Genomic DNA, 19,385 nt, shown 5'->3' on the forward strand with positions numbered 1-19,385 from the left:
CCGCTCATTGGACAAGGGGGAACGCTGTAAAGGGATTCCTCCTCCAGTGGTCCGTCACAGACTTCCATCCTACAGAATTAGAAGCCCCTTGCTAAGCTTCCCACATACTAATGTTAACCCAGCAGATTATCAGCAATAATCAATTTCAAAGCACTGATGTTGTGTGATGGATCACTGTAAGAAAATGCAGGTGGTAAAACATCTGTTAGTGGCTTGTGGCTGGTTTTAAGGATTTTATTGGATTGTGAAAGAAAAACGTTTCCTTGCAACATTTCAGAAACAGCAATTCAGCCAAGAAGAGTTTTATTCACAGTTGTTCAGTTGTTTTAACAGGGACATTTTTTGCAGTGTGTTAAGAGAAAAAAGTGATATGATCTCAGCAAATGAACAGGGTACATCTGGCGTTTGGCATCTGCAGTGACTTTATTATTAAGTTTATACTGACCAACTAAAATTTTAAATCTTGAATAGTGAAAACCAAAATCCTCTGGGTCCTATTATTAATGAAATTAGTCTACTTGAAAGATGATGAGAACCACTTCCAGAACCCACAGACAGAAAGGAAAACCAAGCCTATCTATTTACACTTAAAACAGTGTAAGACCTTGTATCAAATACTTCTACTCAAGTGAATCATTTAACAAAAATGCATCTGTGACAAAAGCTGGTCAAACTGACCACTACTCAAAGAAAACACCTACATCATGAACAGGCTATACATGTTAGGAACCTTTAAAGCTCAAAGGGACAGCTCACCCCCAAATCAAAAATACATAATTTTCCTCTTAACTGTGGTGCCATTTCTTCATCAACATTATATTTGGTTAAGGTTGTCTGGCAATTATAACACTGTGCAGAAAGGAAGCATGCACGTTTGGCCTACCGTGGTAGTCGTGTTAGCAATCTTGTATGATGTTACGACAAACACCAATTACATTGAAACTGATAATTTGTTGACTTTGTTCACTGTTAATGAAGGAAAAGGAGTTGGTTACCTCACTGAGAAGTTGGAGGTGTGCATCCTGTCGCCTGCAGCACTTCATCCAACAGCTCTTAATTACTCGACCAACTCTTTAAAATGACTCCCAGACATAATTCAAACTAATCCTCTGTCAACAAATACTGAAAATGATGGTTGTTCTGCTCTGCAGATGCATTTTTGATGAATGATAGTAGAAAACGCTGAACTCACTGAGCATAATGCATTTCCTGTAACTAGTCTATTTGGTAATTAAAGTTTAGTTTAATGCTTTTAATGTGAAGCTGCAGTAGTAGGAAATCCTTAATACAATTATCATTAAATTATTACAGCACTCTACATGTAGTGGCCGTCCTTTTTTTAAAAATGTCGGTGTAAATGCCAACACCAGTGCTGCCGTGAGTTTATTAGTGCTGGGAACAGATACATGAACATGGTACATCTACTCATGGATTTGAGGCTCTTTACAGCTAAGGATGTAAACATTAATAGCATCCCCCCTCGGCTGGGCTGTAATGGTAGCTGGCTTAGTTAACTAGCCACTCGTCTTTGAGTAGCTGTATAAAAACTGTTCATTACAAAGTCTGTGGATTATCTTGGGCAAGCAGGTCGAGAATTCTGGAAAGAGACATTGCTGTTTCAAGTTTTTCTTTACAGTGTTTTTTGGCACTTTGAGCACCACAAGTCTATCTAGTTCCATTACATTCCAGAGAAGGCAGACATCTCTACAGACGATATCTCTAAAACTTTGCAAGTCACACCACAACAATCTAGATAGATAACCAGCACTACAGGAAAGAGGAAAATATATATTTTTGACTTGATGGCGAACTGTCCCTTTAATTATGCCCGACTCTGGTCAAACAATTGCATATCATTTGCTTCGGAAAAACAATGAAGCATCGTGTTGGATATATTTACAGTTAAGGGATGATTTAAGTAAGTTGTCAAACAATCTGAAGTAACATAAGAAACTGTCAAATACCATTGTGTGGTTGTCTCAACTTTCTGCCAGTAACAGTGTAATGTCCCACATGGCAACCTCACACACAAGGCCACAACAGACTAGCAATATATTTAAAAGTTAGGATTTGACTTGAGCGGAACAAATAAACAGGTCAACCGAAGTTCAAAACTTGTTAGTATAAAAAAATTAAATGGCTCAGTGACTCAGACAGCATACAACACTGACAATGTCCAGAGGAAAATAAAAACCAAATACTGCAAATCCTCTTTGGCGCAACAGGAAAATACAATCCGGTTTACCAACACAGTAAAGGCAACATGAAGGGAATCAGAGTTGAGGTCAATGACTTAGCTCCCCTTGTTCTCATTTGTTTCCACACTCTTGTTTTGAGTGAAGCCGCTGGGTTACAGACACAGTGGGTGAAACTGAGGGATTCGTAGTAATATCACATGGACAGTATTAATAGCAGCAATAGAAAGTCTTGATTAGCCCAGTCTATCAAAAAAGACACTTCCATGTTAAAGGTTAGGAATGAAAGACCCATCATCAGCCTATCCCTTGTTAAGATATCCGATCAGAACAGCCACCATGAAGGCACTCTTCAAATGAGGAGAGCGTGAGGAAAAACCATCTCAGCACACGCAAATACTGAAGCTGTGTGCATCATAACCACTGAGGAAAGCACCATCATGGAAGTCTGTGTGCTTTTTTTAAGTGCAGTGAGATTAAGCTTCTGCCCAACATCAAGCTCTCCTTGTTGTTCACAGTGTTTTGTGACCTTGAGTCGTGGGAGATGAAACTGACACATTGTCCACATTGTACCTAGTGCAGTGAGCCAACATGTGATAAAGATGCGGGAGGCACTGTAACAGTTCTGCAACAGGTCTGAAGTCAGAAGTCAGGAGTCATCGCTGGCCCGTTTGCGAGACTGGTCACCACTGGAAAAACAAAAACACGCCACATCAGTGATTTCAAGTTAAGTGCGGTGCAAAGCATTGCAAAGCCTCAGAAAACTGACCGTGGAAATCCGTTCATGGAGAGCTCCATCTGCAACTTCTGGTCATGAGCGGCATAGTCAGGCAGCAGAGATTCCACAGTAGGAGGGTTGATTTGGGGAATAAACCCAGAGAAGAGAGCCGGGGCTAACTGGGCCCAATCTGAAAAAAGAGGAAACCAAAGACCTATGAAACATGTAGTGCCACTTATTCTGAACAGGGATTTCACGATTTAAAGTGTCCCATTCTGAATGTTGCTAAACTAACATATCCGTTTCTTTTGCTGAAGTGGGCGCAAAAAGGTTTCATAAGCTTACGGCAGAGATACACCTAAAAGACATTTGAACAGTTGTACATACAAGAGCTTTCTGGCAACACATCTCACCTGGTCGGAGACTGTAGAGGCCTTTAACCACACTGGCCATTGTAGATGGCTGCACTTGAAACGGCATGGAATGAGCTTTGATGAGAAGAGCTGAGCAAGAGAAAATAAATCAACAAAAACACATATTTTAGAGGTCAACTGTGTTAGAAAGAAACAAAGTCTTCTGTAGGTGCGTTCCAGGATGGGAGACAAAAAATCTGCACTGGATTTGGGCAAAGAAATAACCATTTTAACGAGATGTAGGTGACAACTTTTGTTACCAATTCAAAGTTACAAAATACATCTTAAATATAACTACAGCAAGTAGTGCTTCAAATTAAGTACTCACGCATCAGTGTGTTCACATGTTTTTCTGCGACGTGATCAGCAAACAGCTTCATCAGATCCTCTCTGAGGTCTCTGTTCAGCTTTGACTCGATGTAGAACTTGTTCTGCAAACATTCAAAACGTAAAATGAATAGGACTGAGACCCTGGTAAGAGGCCACGCTTGACTGCACAGAATGTGTAATAAAAGCCACTTAAGCCACAAAAAAGCTTGAGAGAAAGTAGCCTACCAAGTACATAAATACAGGAACTATGCATTGAAGAGAGGCTGTGTATTGTGTCAGCGCGACGTTGAAGGTCTCTATGAAGCTCTCAGGTGGGCTGGCCTGCAAAAAAAATAACACAAGTGTCGCTCAGTTTTTATGCTTTCTGCACGTGATGCATATAATCATCCCTTTGGATTTAGATGTGCTTACTTGTAGATGGGTGGAGACTTGTTGCAGGTGGTTTGTTATTTTTAATGTCAAGTCATTGTAGAGCAGCTCAGAGTGCTGCTGACAAACACACTTGTAGACATAACTAGGTGGGGGAAAACAAAGGAGAAAACCCAGCATGTCAGGTCAACAAAGATTACCAGTGACTTACATGGGACAGCCCGGCTGTGTGTTCTGTCTCACCTGTATATCTGTGCATAAGAAACAGAGATGTGGTCTGTCGTATTCTGAATCAGCAGACGATCGATTGCCTTCTCTAGGTTTGGCCAGTGATTGTTCCGGTAGTCCTCTACAGCCATTGCATTCAGAACTGAGAGAAAAAGAGGAGAGATAGTCAGCTGTGAAACGCTCTGTTGGACCAACAGCACCAGTCTTCACACATTGGTAATGTGGCAGCAGGCCGAGCTGCTCAGAGAATACAGGATGTCAGGCCCTGCTGTCACACTGCCTGTATTCAGTCAACTTACGGAACTTGGAAGTAGAATCGAGGGTGAATTTTCCCTCGACTGCGGCCGGCGGTGCCGTGCAGTCGGTCTCGCTGACTTCGCTGCTATCGCTGCCAGAATCCGAGTCCATGAACTTTGACCCTGCCGCTCCACCGGACCATACTTTCCCTCGTCGTGATCCCGGTTCTTCTCCCGGCACCGGCAGAGAGACGGGCTGCGGGACCGACGTTGCATCCGACAGCTGGCTACTGAGATACGTGCGGACTTTGCTGCTACCGCTCGCACAATAGTTGTGGTTATGGTCGTCTTTAAGGTTCAAACTATCATCTTCCATGGCCTCCATGTTTACCACCGGTGCAGTGTGCCGAGGCGTGGCGTCCCTACACGAACATTTTAGACAACAAATAAGGATAAAGACAGAAACTGTCGGGCGTCTTTGGTTGTGTCCATCTCGGTTTTGCTGTTGTTGACTGATTTTTACGACAGGTCGTATCGACGGACGGCCGAGAGAAAGCTGGGAAATGTAGTTCCGAAGACTTTTGACTTAAGGGAGAAAATTCCCTGTCGAAATCTATGAAAACATCAACCAACCTGCCCGTGTAGATAATGTTTTAAAGAATAAATGTTAACGAACCGAACGTGAATTTATTAGCTTGATGTAAAGAGGGAAACTTAATATACCGCACTGCGCATGCGCAAACAAGGCACGCCGAGCGATAGTCTCCCAGACTTTTTTCGACAATCTAATCACGTTTAATCCTCTCATACCACCTTTATTTTACTCTGTTGCTGTTGTAAGAACCCTTCTCAGAATTTAACACTGTAATGTAAACGTCTACTCGTCGTCTCTTGCGGAAACCGACTCAGTAATGTCACAAACTCCCTGGAAGTCCAGCGTGAGCTCAGTACAGGGGGCGCAGTACTCACGTCTGCATCATCACGTCGAGGCTGTTTGGTTAGAACCTGTCTGGTTAGAACCTGTCTGGACTATGCATAAAATAACAGAAATGACCGGTCAGTTTTCATTCTTTTTTGTTTTTACTTAGAACCCCAGAAGAGATACCTATAATGATGTAAAAAAAGAAAAAATAGTTTTTCCTCCAAACGTAAACAAAACACTACCCTGGAAAGAGTATGTGAATTATGTTGGAGTAGACATTTGCCATCAATCACACTGGCTCAAATATGTCAATATTCAAACACATCTTTACAGGCAGGCAGCAGACTTCTCTGTATAATTATAGAAACTGTTGTAACATTATGAAAAGTGACATGGGCATCAAAAGCTGTTGTAAATGATGAAAAAAGTGCCATTTTTCGATGTGAACGCATTGAATATCTGTATACGACTTAATCTTACAATTTACTAGAACTTTGCACAGAGAAAAATTATCTTCTAGACTTAGATGAGTATTTCTTATATCAGAGTATAAAAATAAGAGGCTTGACCGTAAAAAGTAGCTGCCACATGTCAGAGGAAACACCTTGTCAATAGTTATATATTTTTTCAAGATTTAAATGACAGGTTAAACATACAAAGCTTTTGAAGACAACATAGGAGCGTGTTGATCAAGTGTTCTTTGGTCTAAAATTAAAGAGTACTGTTCCTTATTTCTAGCATTGACCCTCATGAAAGGGTAGAGCTAAACGTTATATATTGCAGGTTAGACAATGCATTCAAGTAAACCATTTGAAGATTTATGTATGTGTCTGAAACTCATAGTACCCACTATTTAGCAGGCAGTAGGCTTACATATTTACATGTTTCCCAACGGCAACATGAACCAACTCTAAACACATCATGAGACCACAACTGACATCACAAGATGAACTGAGACAACTGATGTCTTTGCTTGTAATCATTATAATTTAGGAATTAAAGCTTAATCTAGTGTTGCATTCGTGGTACGTCGCAATGGATGAAAGCATCAGCTACATTTCTGAAAATGTGAATGCAAAATGAGATGAGCACATGGAAAGAAATTTAAAAACAAAAAACTACTGCATTCTATTTAGTAAGTAGTATACAGTATGAGGTTTCAGACACAATGCATGTGACCAAACTGGGCACAGAACAAAAAAAAAAAAGAAACTTGCTGCATATTCACACAAAGTTGTCACGCAATTTCAACTTTATGAAAAATAATAAGGTTGATGAGTCAAAAATATACGAAACATATATATATATAAAAAAGACAATTAGTGCTTTGTCGACTGGGTACTTTACATTTAAAGGTGTGTGGTGCTCTGAGTCTGTTCAGAAGTACTGTCTGTCTGCACAATTGATGTGCCCTCATTGGCTGAAGTGTCTTTTATTGTGTCTCTGAGGCATGTCTCGCCATCAGCTGCTAGTGCGCCAGCTTCTTCTGGCTCGCTGTCTTCTTCCACCCCATCTGCGCTGCATTCAGACTCGTCACTGTCACTCCCACAAGAGCTCGAAGTCTCATCTTCAGAGTCAGAGTAAACCTCTGCACCGTGGAAGATATAGTGATTTGGTGCTTGAAACAGGTACTGGCCTGCTGCGGGAACAAATACAAACAATTTACTGTGCTGAAATCAAAATCTGGAGAAAATCTTTAATTAATGGGATGAATGGATTAGCACGTGTGTTAACACACCCATGTCCCACCATCTAATAAATCAAAATGAATTTGTTAAGTGTACTGTAGTAAAGAGTGCTGTTCTCTCTACCGTGGTCTAAAGCTTACTCTCAAGACGTTTGCTGATTGGACTTCTGCTGATTCGACTCATCCAGCATCGTCTACGAAACTCAAGGTTGGAGGTTTGGCTCTTTACATCAGCGGCATCCTCTTTTGGTGCATCTTCTGCAGATAACTCTGACGATTCAGCCGTCTCTTCCCTGGGACTCTGAGCGTTTGGACAAGGCCCTGGAGGTGTTACATTATTACCAGCAGTCTCTGTGACATTCGGACTTTCTGTCTCCTCTGAAGGCTTTGTTACTGAGTCTGTGCTGTGTTGCTTCTGCTCCTCCTGAGCTGCATCGCTGGACGCAGACAAGGCCTCGCTTGGTGGCTGTTCTGGTAACCGAGGGGGTTTTTCTGTGATTTCATTGAGTCTTACAGTGTTGTAGCAGAGCTGCTCAAAGTCTGCACCCAACCGATGACAGAGCTCGTTGACAATGACATCACAGTCCCCAAGTAGCTCAACATCAAAGTTGAGGTGAGGCAGCTGCTCCCTATTGATCAGGATCTGAGGCACTTCATGAGGAATGGAGTCTGGATGAGAGGAAGAGAAAACAGGTAAGTATTGTTTGGATTTACTGCAAGAACAATAGAAACATACTGGTTATTGCATGGCTATCACAATAAAAAAAAATTTTTTAAAAACATACTTGGGATAAGGGCAACTGGTCGGACTTTAAGTGAAGAGCCAATGACAATCAAGAGGTCCACCTCATCTTTGTCCTGCTTCATGGCTCTGTGGAACATTTCTGGAAGATTCTCTCCAAAGAATACGATGTCAGGTTTCATGATTGCCAGGGGAATATCACCTGGACACCGTGAGCATCGAGGGACAACCTGCAGGACAAATTTATGTTATTAGCATTTTCACAAAAATGTCATCTTAATATGGGGGCAGCATGTATATAATAACTGAAGACAATGGTTAGTGCTGTTATTACAAAGTAGGCAGCTGCACCATCCTGATTTATTGTACATGGATGGATGGTGGATAACAAAATGTTATGGGAAAGTTGTATATAAAAGGCATGTTTCATAATGATTACTCTGTCTGGGAGTATCACTACAGTGATAGTTTGTGCTGAAGATATATATATATAAAAAATAAAAATAAAAAAATCACACTTTCAACATGTTCATGACAAATTACAAAAAATAAACTAAGAAAGACAATAAATCAATACACATTACCCGAGTGGTATCTAGTTTAGCAAATCATTTTGGTGTTGAATGCAGAAGATTTCAGAAGTCTTCTGCTGCTAGTATGGATAAACAAAACACCAAAACCGCTTGCTGACCATCATTTCTCATATTTTCTCCTGATAAAGGTCTGTCCATCTTGAACTTTGCATATCTTTTCGCAGCCTAATCATGACAGCCTTGTGTTATCAGAGCATTGCACTTTGTTTTTTTTCATAGTTCATGAGTAAAATACATTTTTCGTGACAATTGTTCCCTTCTAGCGAATTATGCAATGCAAATTAGCAATTAATGATGGTTATTGTTTCATCTGTGTTTAAAATTACAAAATGTCTGCTGTGAGGAGCGTCAAGACAATCTTGTGTTTCATTCTCATGTCCCTTTACTGCTCAAGCTTTGGAACAAATGCTGACACAAAGTATGAGATGCACAGGATTGGTGAGGAGTATATTCACGCTGTAACCATGAAACTCTGAATAGTGTAACCATTAGAAAAACACAGTTTGTTGTTCATCATCATTGACATTGCTGCAGGTGTTGCTTAATATACACAAAAGTGTGTATAATAGGCAGTGATGGAAAGTAATTGCATATGCAATTTGCCCGAGTACTGTTCTTCAGTACAATTTTAACGCACTCATCCTTTACTTGTGTATTTACATCTTTCACTACTTTATACTTGCACTCCATTACACTTTTTACTCCTATGTGTTTAAATTATTTTATTTTATCATAATTTGGATTCAAAACAAAAAAACAGGAGTTATGGGAAACACTTCAATAAAATTGCAGGATCCATTAGTGCTGGTAAATGTGTAATCTTGGATCAGTTTGTCATGAATACATACCTGGTTAAAGATGTCTTCCCTTATAGCCTCACAATCCACTTTGTGTTTACAGATGAGACAGGATGCAGTTGCAAACGAACCTGAAATAAAAAGTTATTAATGATGTTGTGTCGTGGTATTAACTATTTAAGAAAAAAATCACCAAGAACCATCTTTTAGCTTCATCACTTACCATGACACTGGATAATCCGCTCAACTCCCGCCACTTGTTCTAATGTATCAATGTTTTGTGTGTAATTGCGCAGCAGCTTCCCCTGCTTATCCAGCATAGATATGAATCGGTGACAGGGTGAGGGCTGGAACTGACCAGGGTAGATCTCCTGTAACAACAAAGAGATAATCAGAACTTGTGGACTAAAACCAAACCTTGATATATTCATGCATGTCACCCCTGTAATGGCTTGTCTTTACCATTCATCTGGAAAACTTTTAAAACCTTGTTAACTTTAAAAGCTGGATAAGCAACACAAACTGGACCTTTCAACACCAAGTTAATATTTACATGAGCATGTTTAGTTTTGAATGCATTATATACATAAAGTTTATTATCACATCATACACCAGGATCTGAGTTTGGGGTGATCAAACCATATTTTATGTATTGTCGTCAACACTGATTTGCAGAAAATCAAGTGGACACAATGAACAAACCTTGGCAAACTTGAAAAAGGGTCTTGGGTCTCGTCTAAAGTAATCAATGTCAAACATTGCTTGGGGGTCTGGAAGGTCAGGAAAGTCCACAGCAAGTCGTGCATAAATCCCATCTCTGGATCGAAAGTCTGGTATTCCACATGAAACGGACACCTACAGGAAAAAAAGAAAAAGCATTCAAACATTTGGACAACAGAATGTGTTCATTTAATGGTAATTCAAGTCATACAACTGCATAATACCAAAGTACATGCATACCCCAGCACCAGTCAGCACAAGGATCCTTTTGCTCTCCTGGAGTAGCCTGACAACATCTTCTAAGGTGTTGATATCCTTCCGCTTCTTTCTTTTTGGAGGTTCTGAGATGTTGATGATGATCTGCCACAAAGTCATATCATCTAAATCCGGTGGGAGCACAGTCTCCGGCAGCAGATCCCTCAGAATGGTCCTCGGATCGGTCTCTCTGATGTGCTGCTGGATGAAACTGTAGGAACCTGTCCAAGAATATCAACATCTCAGCATGACTTGTATGGTAAAATGTTAACGCTTCACACTTTCCTTCAAACGAAAGAGATTGTTAACAGCTGCAGCAGGCAAGGTTTAAGCCAAATGCTGCTGAAATTCATGGAGGTACCTATTTGCGGTTGAGGAGTCCAGTCGCTGGAGCTTGCATGGGAGGATCTGTCATCTTCCTCGGTGATGTGGTCCGGGGTGACAGCCAGACCATTTGAGGGGAGATCGTCATGTCCAAGAAAATCTGAGCAGAGACGTTTATAAAAGTAATTAATAAAACTGGAGATAAGTGGCGTTTATCTCGAATGACGACTGAGAACTGTCACAGCCAATATGCACGGCAGCAAGGTCAGTGAGATAGCGTTCAAGTCAACCTAATTAAGCGAACGTAAGCGGGTCAAAGAGGTAAACTGGCTAACAAATGCTAAGTTGCTATTAAAGTTCAGCGCCTTGAGGAAATAAGTTAGCTTTGTGTTACATCGTGAACACCTAACAACAGATGTCACAAACAGTTTCCTCTTTAACTCTGAGCGCTAACTTCAGAAAAGTGAAAGCAACACACCTCTCGACACCCCCACACCTTTCCTGTGTTTAACATTAGCTAGCGTCAATTAACTTCTCGTCTGTTTCAAACTCGCCGGTTAACTTGGTAAAACAAGCAGTTCCCACTCCTTCCACAAAGTCGAGTAAATACATGAAGTTTTGTTAAATGTCCGCCTCTTTACATACCAGCACCCTCCTCGGTTGTCCCGAGCACAGCGCCGTCGTCTAGTTTCACTACTGGTTTGTGCGACTCGGAGACCAGCATTCCCAGTCCATTGTTGTCTCCGCCTAGCGCTGCCGCTGGGGCCTGCTCTACCGCCATCACCGGCTTCGCTTCCTTCTCCGCTGGCTGCGCACAATCCACCGCCGCCTCCCAGCTCTCAGTGGGCCCCCGGGAGGCCTGATAACTGGTCCGCTTTGGCGACTTTGAATCCGTAGTTAGTCAACGGACTGATTTTCGACCTTTTTGCGGCTGGTTCTTCCATTTCGGAGGCGCCTGAGAAGGCCGTTCCGAGACTGCTCTCTCCGTCCGCCATCTTCAGCCCGCAGAGCCGCTGAGCAGATCCTTCCTCTCGGACAGCTGGCTCATTTGCATAGAGCACGTGACTCGTTCTCCACCAGTAGTCAGGACGAGAACGCCCCCTTCTAACGTCTATCACATAAAACCATAACAAAATATTGCTGCCTTCAAACGCTGTCGGATTAATTTTGGCAAAGGTGAGCGCTCATGAATAACTGCAAACAATTATGCATCAAACGCACACGGAAAACTTTTTGATAACAGCATGTGAGCTTTGTGAATACATCCCTTTTATAACGTTTAAAATACACGAAGACGTTGCAATTTTAATGAAAGCCTTAATTGCATGCCTCTTGCAAATGTATTACATTAATTTAGCCACATATGCCACACAACCTTGTCATCAAAGACATCATTTTTTTTTATGTCAGACTAATGTATCATGTGTTCTAATAACCTCCGCCTTTGCCTGGTACCCCGTGAATGCTGGAAATTTCGAGCCGAGTGTGAGTTTTAGTTCGGCACTTGAATGCAGCATGCGTCATACAGTGAAAGGGAGCGCTGACTTTTCCCCACGAGTCAGTCAGGAGAGATCTCCCTTGATTACTTTAACCAGTTCGCAGTTAATCAATTATTGACGCAAAGCTAGCTGACCAAATCATTTTAAAAAAAGTTCAGCTTTGAGGATATAGTGAGTGAGTGACCCACAGCAGCAGCAGCAGCGAGGTGGACCCCATCAGCGACTCTTGAACCACAGCTGTGATCCAGGATAGCAGAAGCTGCTCCGCAACCAGAAACTAACGTTACACACAAATCAGATTTCATGGATGCTGTTTTGAACTGCAAACCAGAGGACTTGGAGGATTACTACGGTCTATTAGGATGTGATGAACTGTCGTCGGTAAGTTGTGGTCTGTGCGTCTGTAAGGATCAGCCTATTTGCTGGGTGATAGCCTCATGGTTGTCTACATCTACAAACCAAAACGCTCTGGTTTAGGAGTTCCGAAGTAGAAAGTCACATAAAATGGTGTATGTATGCAGACGACCAGCAAACTGTCAGTTGTTCAGCCATCAGATTCATGGACTTTGCTCCAGAGGTTAGTCTGAACCAACAGAGACCTGTTGATGCTTCAGCAAAAGATGTCAGAGGACCTATACGTGCGTCATCCAGCGACTGATGGTTGCTGCAGCATTTGTCTTCAATAATCCCTTCCTCAACACGTCCACACGTATAATGATACGTATTATAACATGATAGTCTATTCATATTATTAACACTCCATAGTCTGAACGACAGCAATATGTGGGATGGGGATGTATTTGGAGGCCTCAAAATAAACTGATCATTTACAACTCAGCATAACATAGGCCAGCTCAGAAAATCACTGTGGATATTTCTCTTATATATTCAAGATGCAATACTTTATTGCCATATCAACATAACTGAATGGGATTTATCTGGGTGAGCTCACCAAAAACACAGACATGGGAACTACTCACTCATAAAATCCCTAAATACATAGAATACCTTGCAAGTATGATATTGATTTTTTCTGTGGCCTCATAGTCCCTCACAAGTGTGTGCAAATTTGACCGTGTTTTAACACAGCAAGGAACATCCCTTCAAAACAAAATAAAGTGACTTATTCTTGAATTAAATCAACATTTGGGTTTGCAAAAACACACTATGTTCATTTAAACTTTTACCTTGCAGACCGAGCAGATTCTCAGCGAATACAAGATCCGAGCCTTGACATGTCACCCGGACAAACACCTAGACAACCCAGGAGCAGGTAGATATGTGGGCTATTAATGTGACACATGTGAATCCTTTGAAGGGATGCTCAAGAGTAATATTTTATGAAATATTTTAGCCAGAAGTGTGATTTGAAATCAGCCTGAACCCAAGTTTTAAAAAAATAAAAATGTATGACCTTTGAGTGATGTATGTTTCAAAATGTAAGTGTTCATGATCATCCCACACATGATTAATTCCTCTTTCTGATGTTTTGACTTCAAAGCAAATTATGTATTATGTTAATGGAGAGCTGCTGACAAGTGTATGCAAAGTAGAGGGTATTTAAATCTCCTAATTTTGTGTTCCATCTTAGATCCTGATCTTTTCTTTCTCTCTGGCAGTGGCAGATTTCCAAAAGTTGCAAGAAGCCAAAGAGGTTTTATGCAATGAAACCAAAAGAAAAAACTATGACCTTTGGAAAAGAAGTGGTGTTACTATTCCATTTCATGACTGGCAAGCCTTGAGTGACTCGGTTAAAACCGTATGTATTTTCTTTACTCTGGTGTTGATGTTATGTGTATCACCTAGAAAGCCTGGTGATGTATCTGGTCATCTGTTTGCAGTCAATGCACTGGGCCGTGAGAAATAAGAAGGAACCGATGTTGGAGGCCTCAAAAGCAGAAATCCCTGCCACTTCCCAAACAGAGGACCCTCATACTGCGAAGGAATCACCAGGGATCCCTTCACATGATGCCATGCCATCCTCAAGTAAGCGAATTTCACAATGTTGTCAAAGTAATGGAAAGTACTGAGACTTTCTTCTTCTGAAGTACAAAACACAGCGACTGAAACAGAAATTTAATAAAATAGTTGACTAAATGAAAGCAGCCAACAAGAGCATAGAAATCCTCTCTCTTGCAAGCACATCTGGCACCCTTATGGTTGTAGTTGAGGATTCACAGCAGGAACATGATACTCAGAGGACGACTCTGGGCGATTTGAGGAAAAAACGTGACAGTAGTGTCATTGAGTATTAAAAAATTAACACTTGTGGTGCTGATATTAAAAAGGGCTGCTTGCCAACCTCCCCATTTCTTTGAAGTGTTGTGTTTTGCACAGGACGGTTACTTAATGCTCTGATAGTAAGGTTTTTAATTTATATAGCACCAGTCAGACACAGGGCAATTCAAAGTGCTTTACAGGAGCACAGAAAAACACTGAAAACAAGACATTAAGCATTTTGAAATTGCATGTGCTCTGAGGATCGAGAATTGAACAAAAACAAATCTTTTATGTTCCGTGCATATGTACCCTGTATGTTACATATTTATTTATGATCCAAACATCCATTCACTTCACCTCATTTGTACATTTCTTGTGCCAACCAAATTCATTGTCGATGATAAAGCAATAAAATCTCTTTACAAATGTACAAAGGGGTGAGAACACAATATCTATGATAAATTAAGGTCTGCTGCTTCCTCTCTTCAGACCGGTGTAATGGAAAAGATCAACAACATACAGAATACATCAATAAAAATATTTAAAGGCACAGAGAAGTTTACATTTTCATGCAGACAAAGGTCCGTACAGATAAACAAATCATCACGAGCAGTGATAGCCACCATACTGCCAAGGCTAAACAGACGCAGGAAGGAGCGCCACATCAAGAAACTCAAACACTGACAGAACAACAAATGAGATGTTGCCAAAGCACCGCCCATACTGTTAGACTGACAGGTGAGCTCTGTGCAGTGAAGTAATGCCACATCAATCAGCTCCCTGCAACAAACATGAAGTCAAAATAAGCTTTACAATTACAACACAGAAATGAATCCCCTGTCTCTTAAATGAATTCTGTTTATTTGAAATTGCAGAACTCACTTATTCACATAAAAACGTCAACATTAAAACCACCCCAGAACGAGACAGTGAAGTTGGACTTTCACAACTGGAAGCACAAGCAGAGTCCAGCCAAGACAAACAAACAACCACGGACGGCACGAAATGAATCTTTTAGTGGCATAGTCTAAAAGAAATGTCTTCACTTTTTTAAAGATCAATTTACAGTGACTTACAGTAGTTTCACACCATTTCTCATGTTAAATTGCACTGTGTCCTTTTGTTATAAATCTTATCTTCTCTGCCTCAAAACACATTCTTAACTAAATCATGGAGGCAGAGTAAGTTGAGGAGCTTTAACGTCCACTACATCTCTGGTTCATCACTGGTTAGGAGGAGGAAGGTGCCCTCTTGTGTTGTGCATCAGTTCTCACATCAGTTGTTGACCTGCTTTGATATTCACCCAAGGAAAACTGAGCATTTGGCACCTTCAGACAAACACCAGTAAGAGACGTTTGACTATAGGTAATATCACACAGTGTCAGTTTTTAATGAAGGGAAAGATGTCAGAGAAGAGTTTCCACTCTCCAAATATATTTCACATAAGCTCTCGGGTTTTAAATACTATTTAGGCACATGAGATTTGATGTTATAACTCCTCTAACTTCTTGAAATTGTGATGAAACAACATTGAACTACTTGTAATCAAATGTGATGAATTATATATTCATTTCATGATTTCATGTCAGCCAGTGTAATTCAAGTCTGGATTCAAACTTAACAACCCAGGATGGTCTTGTTGTAAGGTGACAGTGCTGAACGCTGGACCAAGCATGACAGCCTCATTCTGAAGTTGCATCTTCATGAAAATCAACTTAAGTCCATGACTACTCAATATCTATTGTGTCGTGTGTGTGGGGACTCAACTAAACTTCTTCACACTCAATCCTACAAAAAATTTTTTAAGTCTGCGTAATGGATTATGTTTATTTACTGTGCACAAAGAAAATCTTGGTTGGCATAAGCAACAAGGGAAAAAGGAAAGTTGAAAGGACAGGGCCAGAGAGACAAATCTGCTCTGTTCTCAGCATGAACACTGAACTTTGTGCCGTTTCAGGAGAAAAGCTGCTGTAGTTGTACTGTCATTTACTTTCACATGTTCCCCATTAGCTCTGTATGATACTCTGGAATGAAGGCAAGAAAAACTTTGTTTATGTTTGTTTATTCATGCAGGCATCCAGTTTGTTCACAAATCCCATCAGTAAAGTTTGTTAAATGACTCTTTTTCAATGATTTCATGAACAGATTCACGTCATCCACACAGTCAGTTTGTTTGTTTTTTTGTTTTTCAAAAATAATGAATGATCTCCTTATTGATTATGATCCTGATAATTACATTGTTATACCTTATACGACTTAAGTTGAATCAACAGTCTCTTAAATTACTTGTGTTTATTTGCGATTGCAGAACTCCTTGCTTTGTTTGAGAACAGGAAGGGTGGGGTTATCAAGCTCTCTTCTGGAGCAGTTTCCCTCTGAATGACTAATACATGCTACTGCCTGGTGTATACCCATGGTATTAAGAGGGTCAAAAAAAAGACACAAAAAAAGAGAAAATGTTCGGAAATACCGTCACAGGCTTAATACTTTACTTAAAATACTGAGAGCTAGACTATAACATCAGACTTTGTTACATGTACCCCGGCGTGTCTGTGCCTGTTTGGAGAATATCAGACTCTAAAGCTGCACATGTGTGTGCATTCACTCTTCGTCCAATCATGATGATGCTGTTTTAACAATGCACAGTTGAAAACTGGGTAACGTTACACAGACATTTTATATATAAACTGAAAACATGAAATTAACACAGACAAGTCGTTTGAGTCTTCATGCCCCCAAGTCAAGTCAAGTCAAGACACAAGTCTTTAACTTTCAAGTCCAAGCTGAGTCTTTCAATTCAAATTGCAAGTCATCCAAAAAGTGACTCGAGTCCACTCTTCTGCTTTTCGGTTTAAGTCAGCTGGGTTCATGCATGGCCAGGGTGAGGGATTGTGGGTGAGGGTTACTGAAACACTGAGCAGAAACGATGTGTAAAAACTCGAATTGCACAATACTGAATTTCCACAGTATCAGGAGTTCACCTGCTACTCTTCATATAACCAGCAAACCCCCGCTGCTTCTTTTACCATTCCTCTCTTGGGATAGGTAAAGCAGATTCACCCACAAAATGCAATATAATGTTGTCCATGCGTACAAAATCTGTATGACTAGGAATTATGTAATGATTGAATAAGTCTTTTATTAAAATGCTGTTCAATGGCGCTCTAAACGGGCGGAAACTGTGAACATTTTGTGATATAAATCAGTTTTTATGAATCATATTTTATGATTTGAGATATTATTGTTGTTCTTCCAACATTGGCAGAATACATATCTTCTTTATGGAAAAATAAAAATGTATGTGTTATATACAAAATGGTAGTTATGATCATTTAACATAACTTACTGTGATACATCAGCAGGTCTGAGCTGTCTCTATCTTGTTAGTTATATTCTAGCACCATTGTTTACACAGTCGTAAATCCTATGAAATTAACAGACTCTTCATCATCATTTCTCAGGTGATTACTGCCATCGACGTTTCCGTTTTGCTGCTGACTCGCCATCTACCCTGCTGCAGAGGTTTAGAAATTATGAAATATAAGTAATTAAACTGTTTGATTGTGTTCAAATGTTTGTGTTCACTGTCGTCTTGTTGTCCATGTTACGTTGGGACCATGTCAACTGTGCTGTCAATTATTGGGAAGAGAGCTGCAACAAAGAGTCGAATAATCGATAACACAATCGAAAGAAAATTAACTGCCAACTATTTTGACAACAAAAATGTCAAACATTTGCTGGTTCCAGCTTCTAAAATATGAGGATTTGCTGCTTCTTGCATCATTTATGACAGTAAATGAAGAGTCTTTGGGCTTTGGAGTGTTGGTTAGACAAAAGAAGCTATTTGAATTTGTCACTTTGGCCCCTGGGGAATTGTGCCAAGCATTTTTTCACAATAAAGTAAACAATCAATCATCAGTGAGATGATAATTGTCACATTAATCGATAATGAAAACAGTCGCTAGTTGCAGCTCTACTTGTGAATACGGTCTGGCTGTCCATCCTCTACACTTCTTGCATAAACAGGAAATCTCTAAATGTGTCTGTTGCTGTGAAAAACGTTGTGAATCAGACAGTTGCATAGTGGTTATGTAATTCATTTATTTTGTTATTGATCTCACCACACAATGGAGGCATGAGCATGCCTTATATCTTTTATGATGTAATGTATCTTTTTGTGTTGCCGTCATAATCATAATGTTGGAAAAATAAAACTGAAACATGTTGTGTAACTTCTTTTGCCTATGTGTATTATTTAATGCATTCAATGTCAGTGTCTTTTAATTGGAGTAAAATCTGGTTTAAATATACCATCCATTAAATATAATTTGAATTGCTGGACAACAGATGTTTGCTTCTTCACTGTAAACTCCATTCTCAGTGTATATGTGCACTGGAGTGCCTATATTACACTTCTGCAAGTTAATATTGGAACCGGATTTTCTTCTAAATGATTTGTGATGTCAAAAAAAATCACTGAATTTTCAATGAGTGCAGCAAAACTTTTCACTTAGTAAGTACAAACATCATTCTACATAGGGAAGCTCAAACATTCAAATGTAGGAAAAAGAAGATGAAAGTGAAGAAGATGACGAAACTTCCATTTAAACTCACCTTAGTTCATGTCAGGGACTTAACTCTCAAAAAACATATGCACACAGACACATAGTGCTCCTTTAAGTAAGTGTAGTAAGAAAGCTCATTATGGATGCTTGATTCTTACCCCTTGTTGTTCTGATTTCTTTATATCTAATCAAGAATAGCTTCTGCACACCTTAAGATCAACAGGTGCGTATTTTATAATATTATTTTAACAAATCATATTTAATTAATGATCTTATCTCAGGGGCCCTTCACTCAAAGGTCCGATTCAGCTGAGACTGTTTTGTCCTCAGCCTTGGAAAAACAAACAGTACATTGACGCATTCAACTGAACCAGTGGATGGACTTCAGACAACTGCAATAGTGCTATGTGGACTGCAGAGACGATCATCCGTCACTAGATGCCACTGTGGTTTTTGATGACGTCAGGTTTGCACAAGTTAAATAGCCGATGAGAAACTCAGTTTCTCGCCGGGCGTGGTGGCGCGCGCCTGTAATCCAAGTCACTGGGAGGCTGAGGCTGGCGGATCGTTTG

The 19,385-nt window shown here is 40.3% G+C and overlaps 3 protein-coding genes across 3 annotated transcripts; 1 reads left to right on the top strand and 2 right to left on the bottom strand.

The window, feature by feature from the left end:
* Nucleotides 1–220: 220 nt before the first annotated feature.
* Nucleotides 221–5,141, bottom strand: cacul1 (CDK2 associated cullin domain 1). Its single transcript, XM_030442066.1, has 8 exons — nucleotides 4,553–5,141; nucleotides 4,269–4,395; nucleotides 4,068–4,170; nucleotides 3,882–3,977; nucleotides 3,655–3,757; nucleotides 3,327–3,416; nucleotides 2,965–3,103; nucleotides 221–2,884 (listed from the first exon to the last, which is right to left on the bottom strand). Exons 1-8 carry the CDS (start codon nucleotides 4,872–4,874, stop codon nucleotides 2,845–2,847), a joined length of 1,020 nt encoding a protein of 339 aa, XP_030297926.1. The 5' UTR covers nucleotides 4,875–5,141; the 3' UTR covers nucleotides 221–2,844.
* A 409-nt stretch (nucleotides 5,142–5,550) lies between these two features.
* On the bottom strand, nucleotides 5,551–11,582 carry sirt1 (sirtuin 1). The gene is given in 10 exon segments (XM_030442181.1): nucleotides 5,551–7,050; nucleotides 7,240–7,767; nucleotides 7,884–8,070; nucleotides 9,282–9,361; nucleotides 9,454–9,601; nucleotides 9,933–10,085; nucleotides 10,191–10,426; nucleotides 10,567–10,689; nucleotides 11,175–11,395; nucleotides 11,397–11,582. Coding segments are annotated over 10 exon segments (2,094 nt in total). The 5' UTR covers nucleotides 11,525–11,582; the 3' UTR covers nucleotides 5,551–6,760.
* A 435-nt stretch (nucleotides 11,583–12,017) lies between these two features.
* On the top strand, nucleotides 12,018–18,480 carry dnajc12 (DnaJ (Hsp40) homolog, subfamily C, member 12). The gene is made up of 5 exons (XM_030442182.1): nucleotides 12,018–12,409; nucleotides 13,223–13,301; nucleotides 13,648–13,787; nucleotides 13,870–14,014; nucleotides 17,710–18,480. Exons 1-5 carry the CDS (start codon nucleotides 12,332–12,334, stop codon nucleotides 17,790–17,792), a joined length of 525 nt encoding a protein of 174 aa, XP_030298042.1. The 5' UTR covers nucleotides 12,018–12,331; the 3' UTR covers nucleotides 17,793–18,480.
* The last annotated feature ends 905 nt before the right edge of the window (nucleotides 18,481–19,385 follow it).

Source organism: Sparus aurata, chromosome 15, assembly GCF_900880675.1.
Source record: "Sparus aurata chromosome 15, fSpaAur1.1, whole genome shotgun sequence".
NCBI classification, from domain to species: Eukaryota; Metazoa; Chordata; class Actinopteri; order Spariformes; family Sparidae; genus Sparus; species Sparus aurata.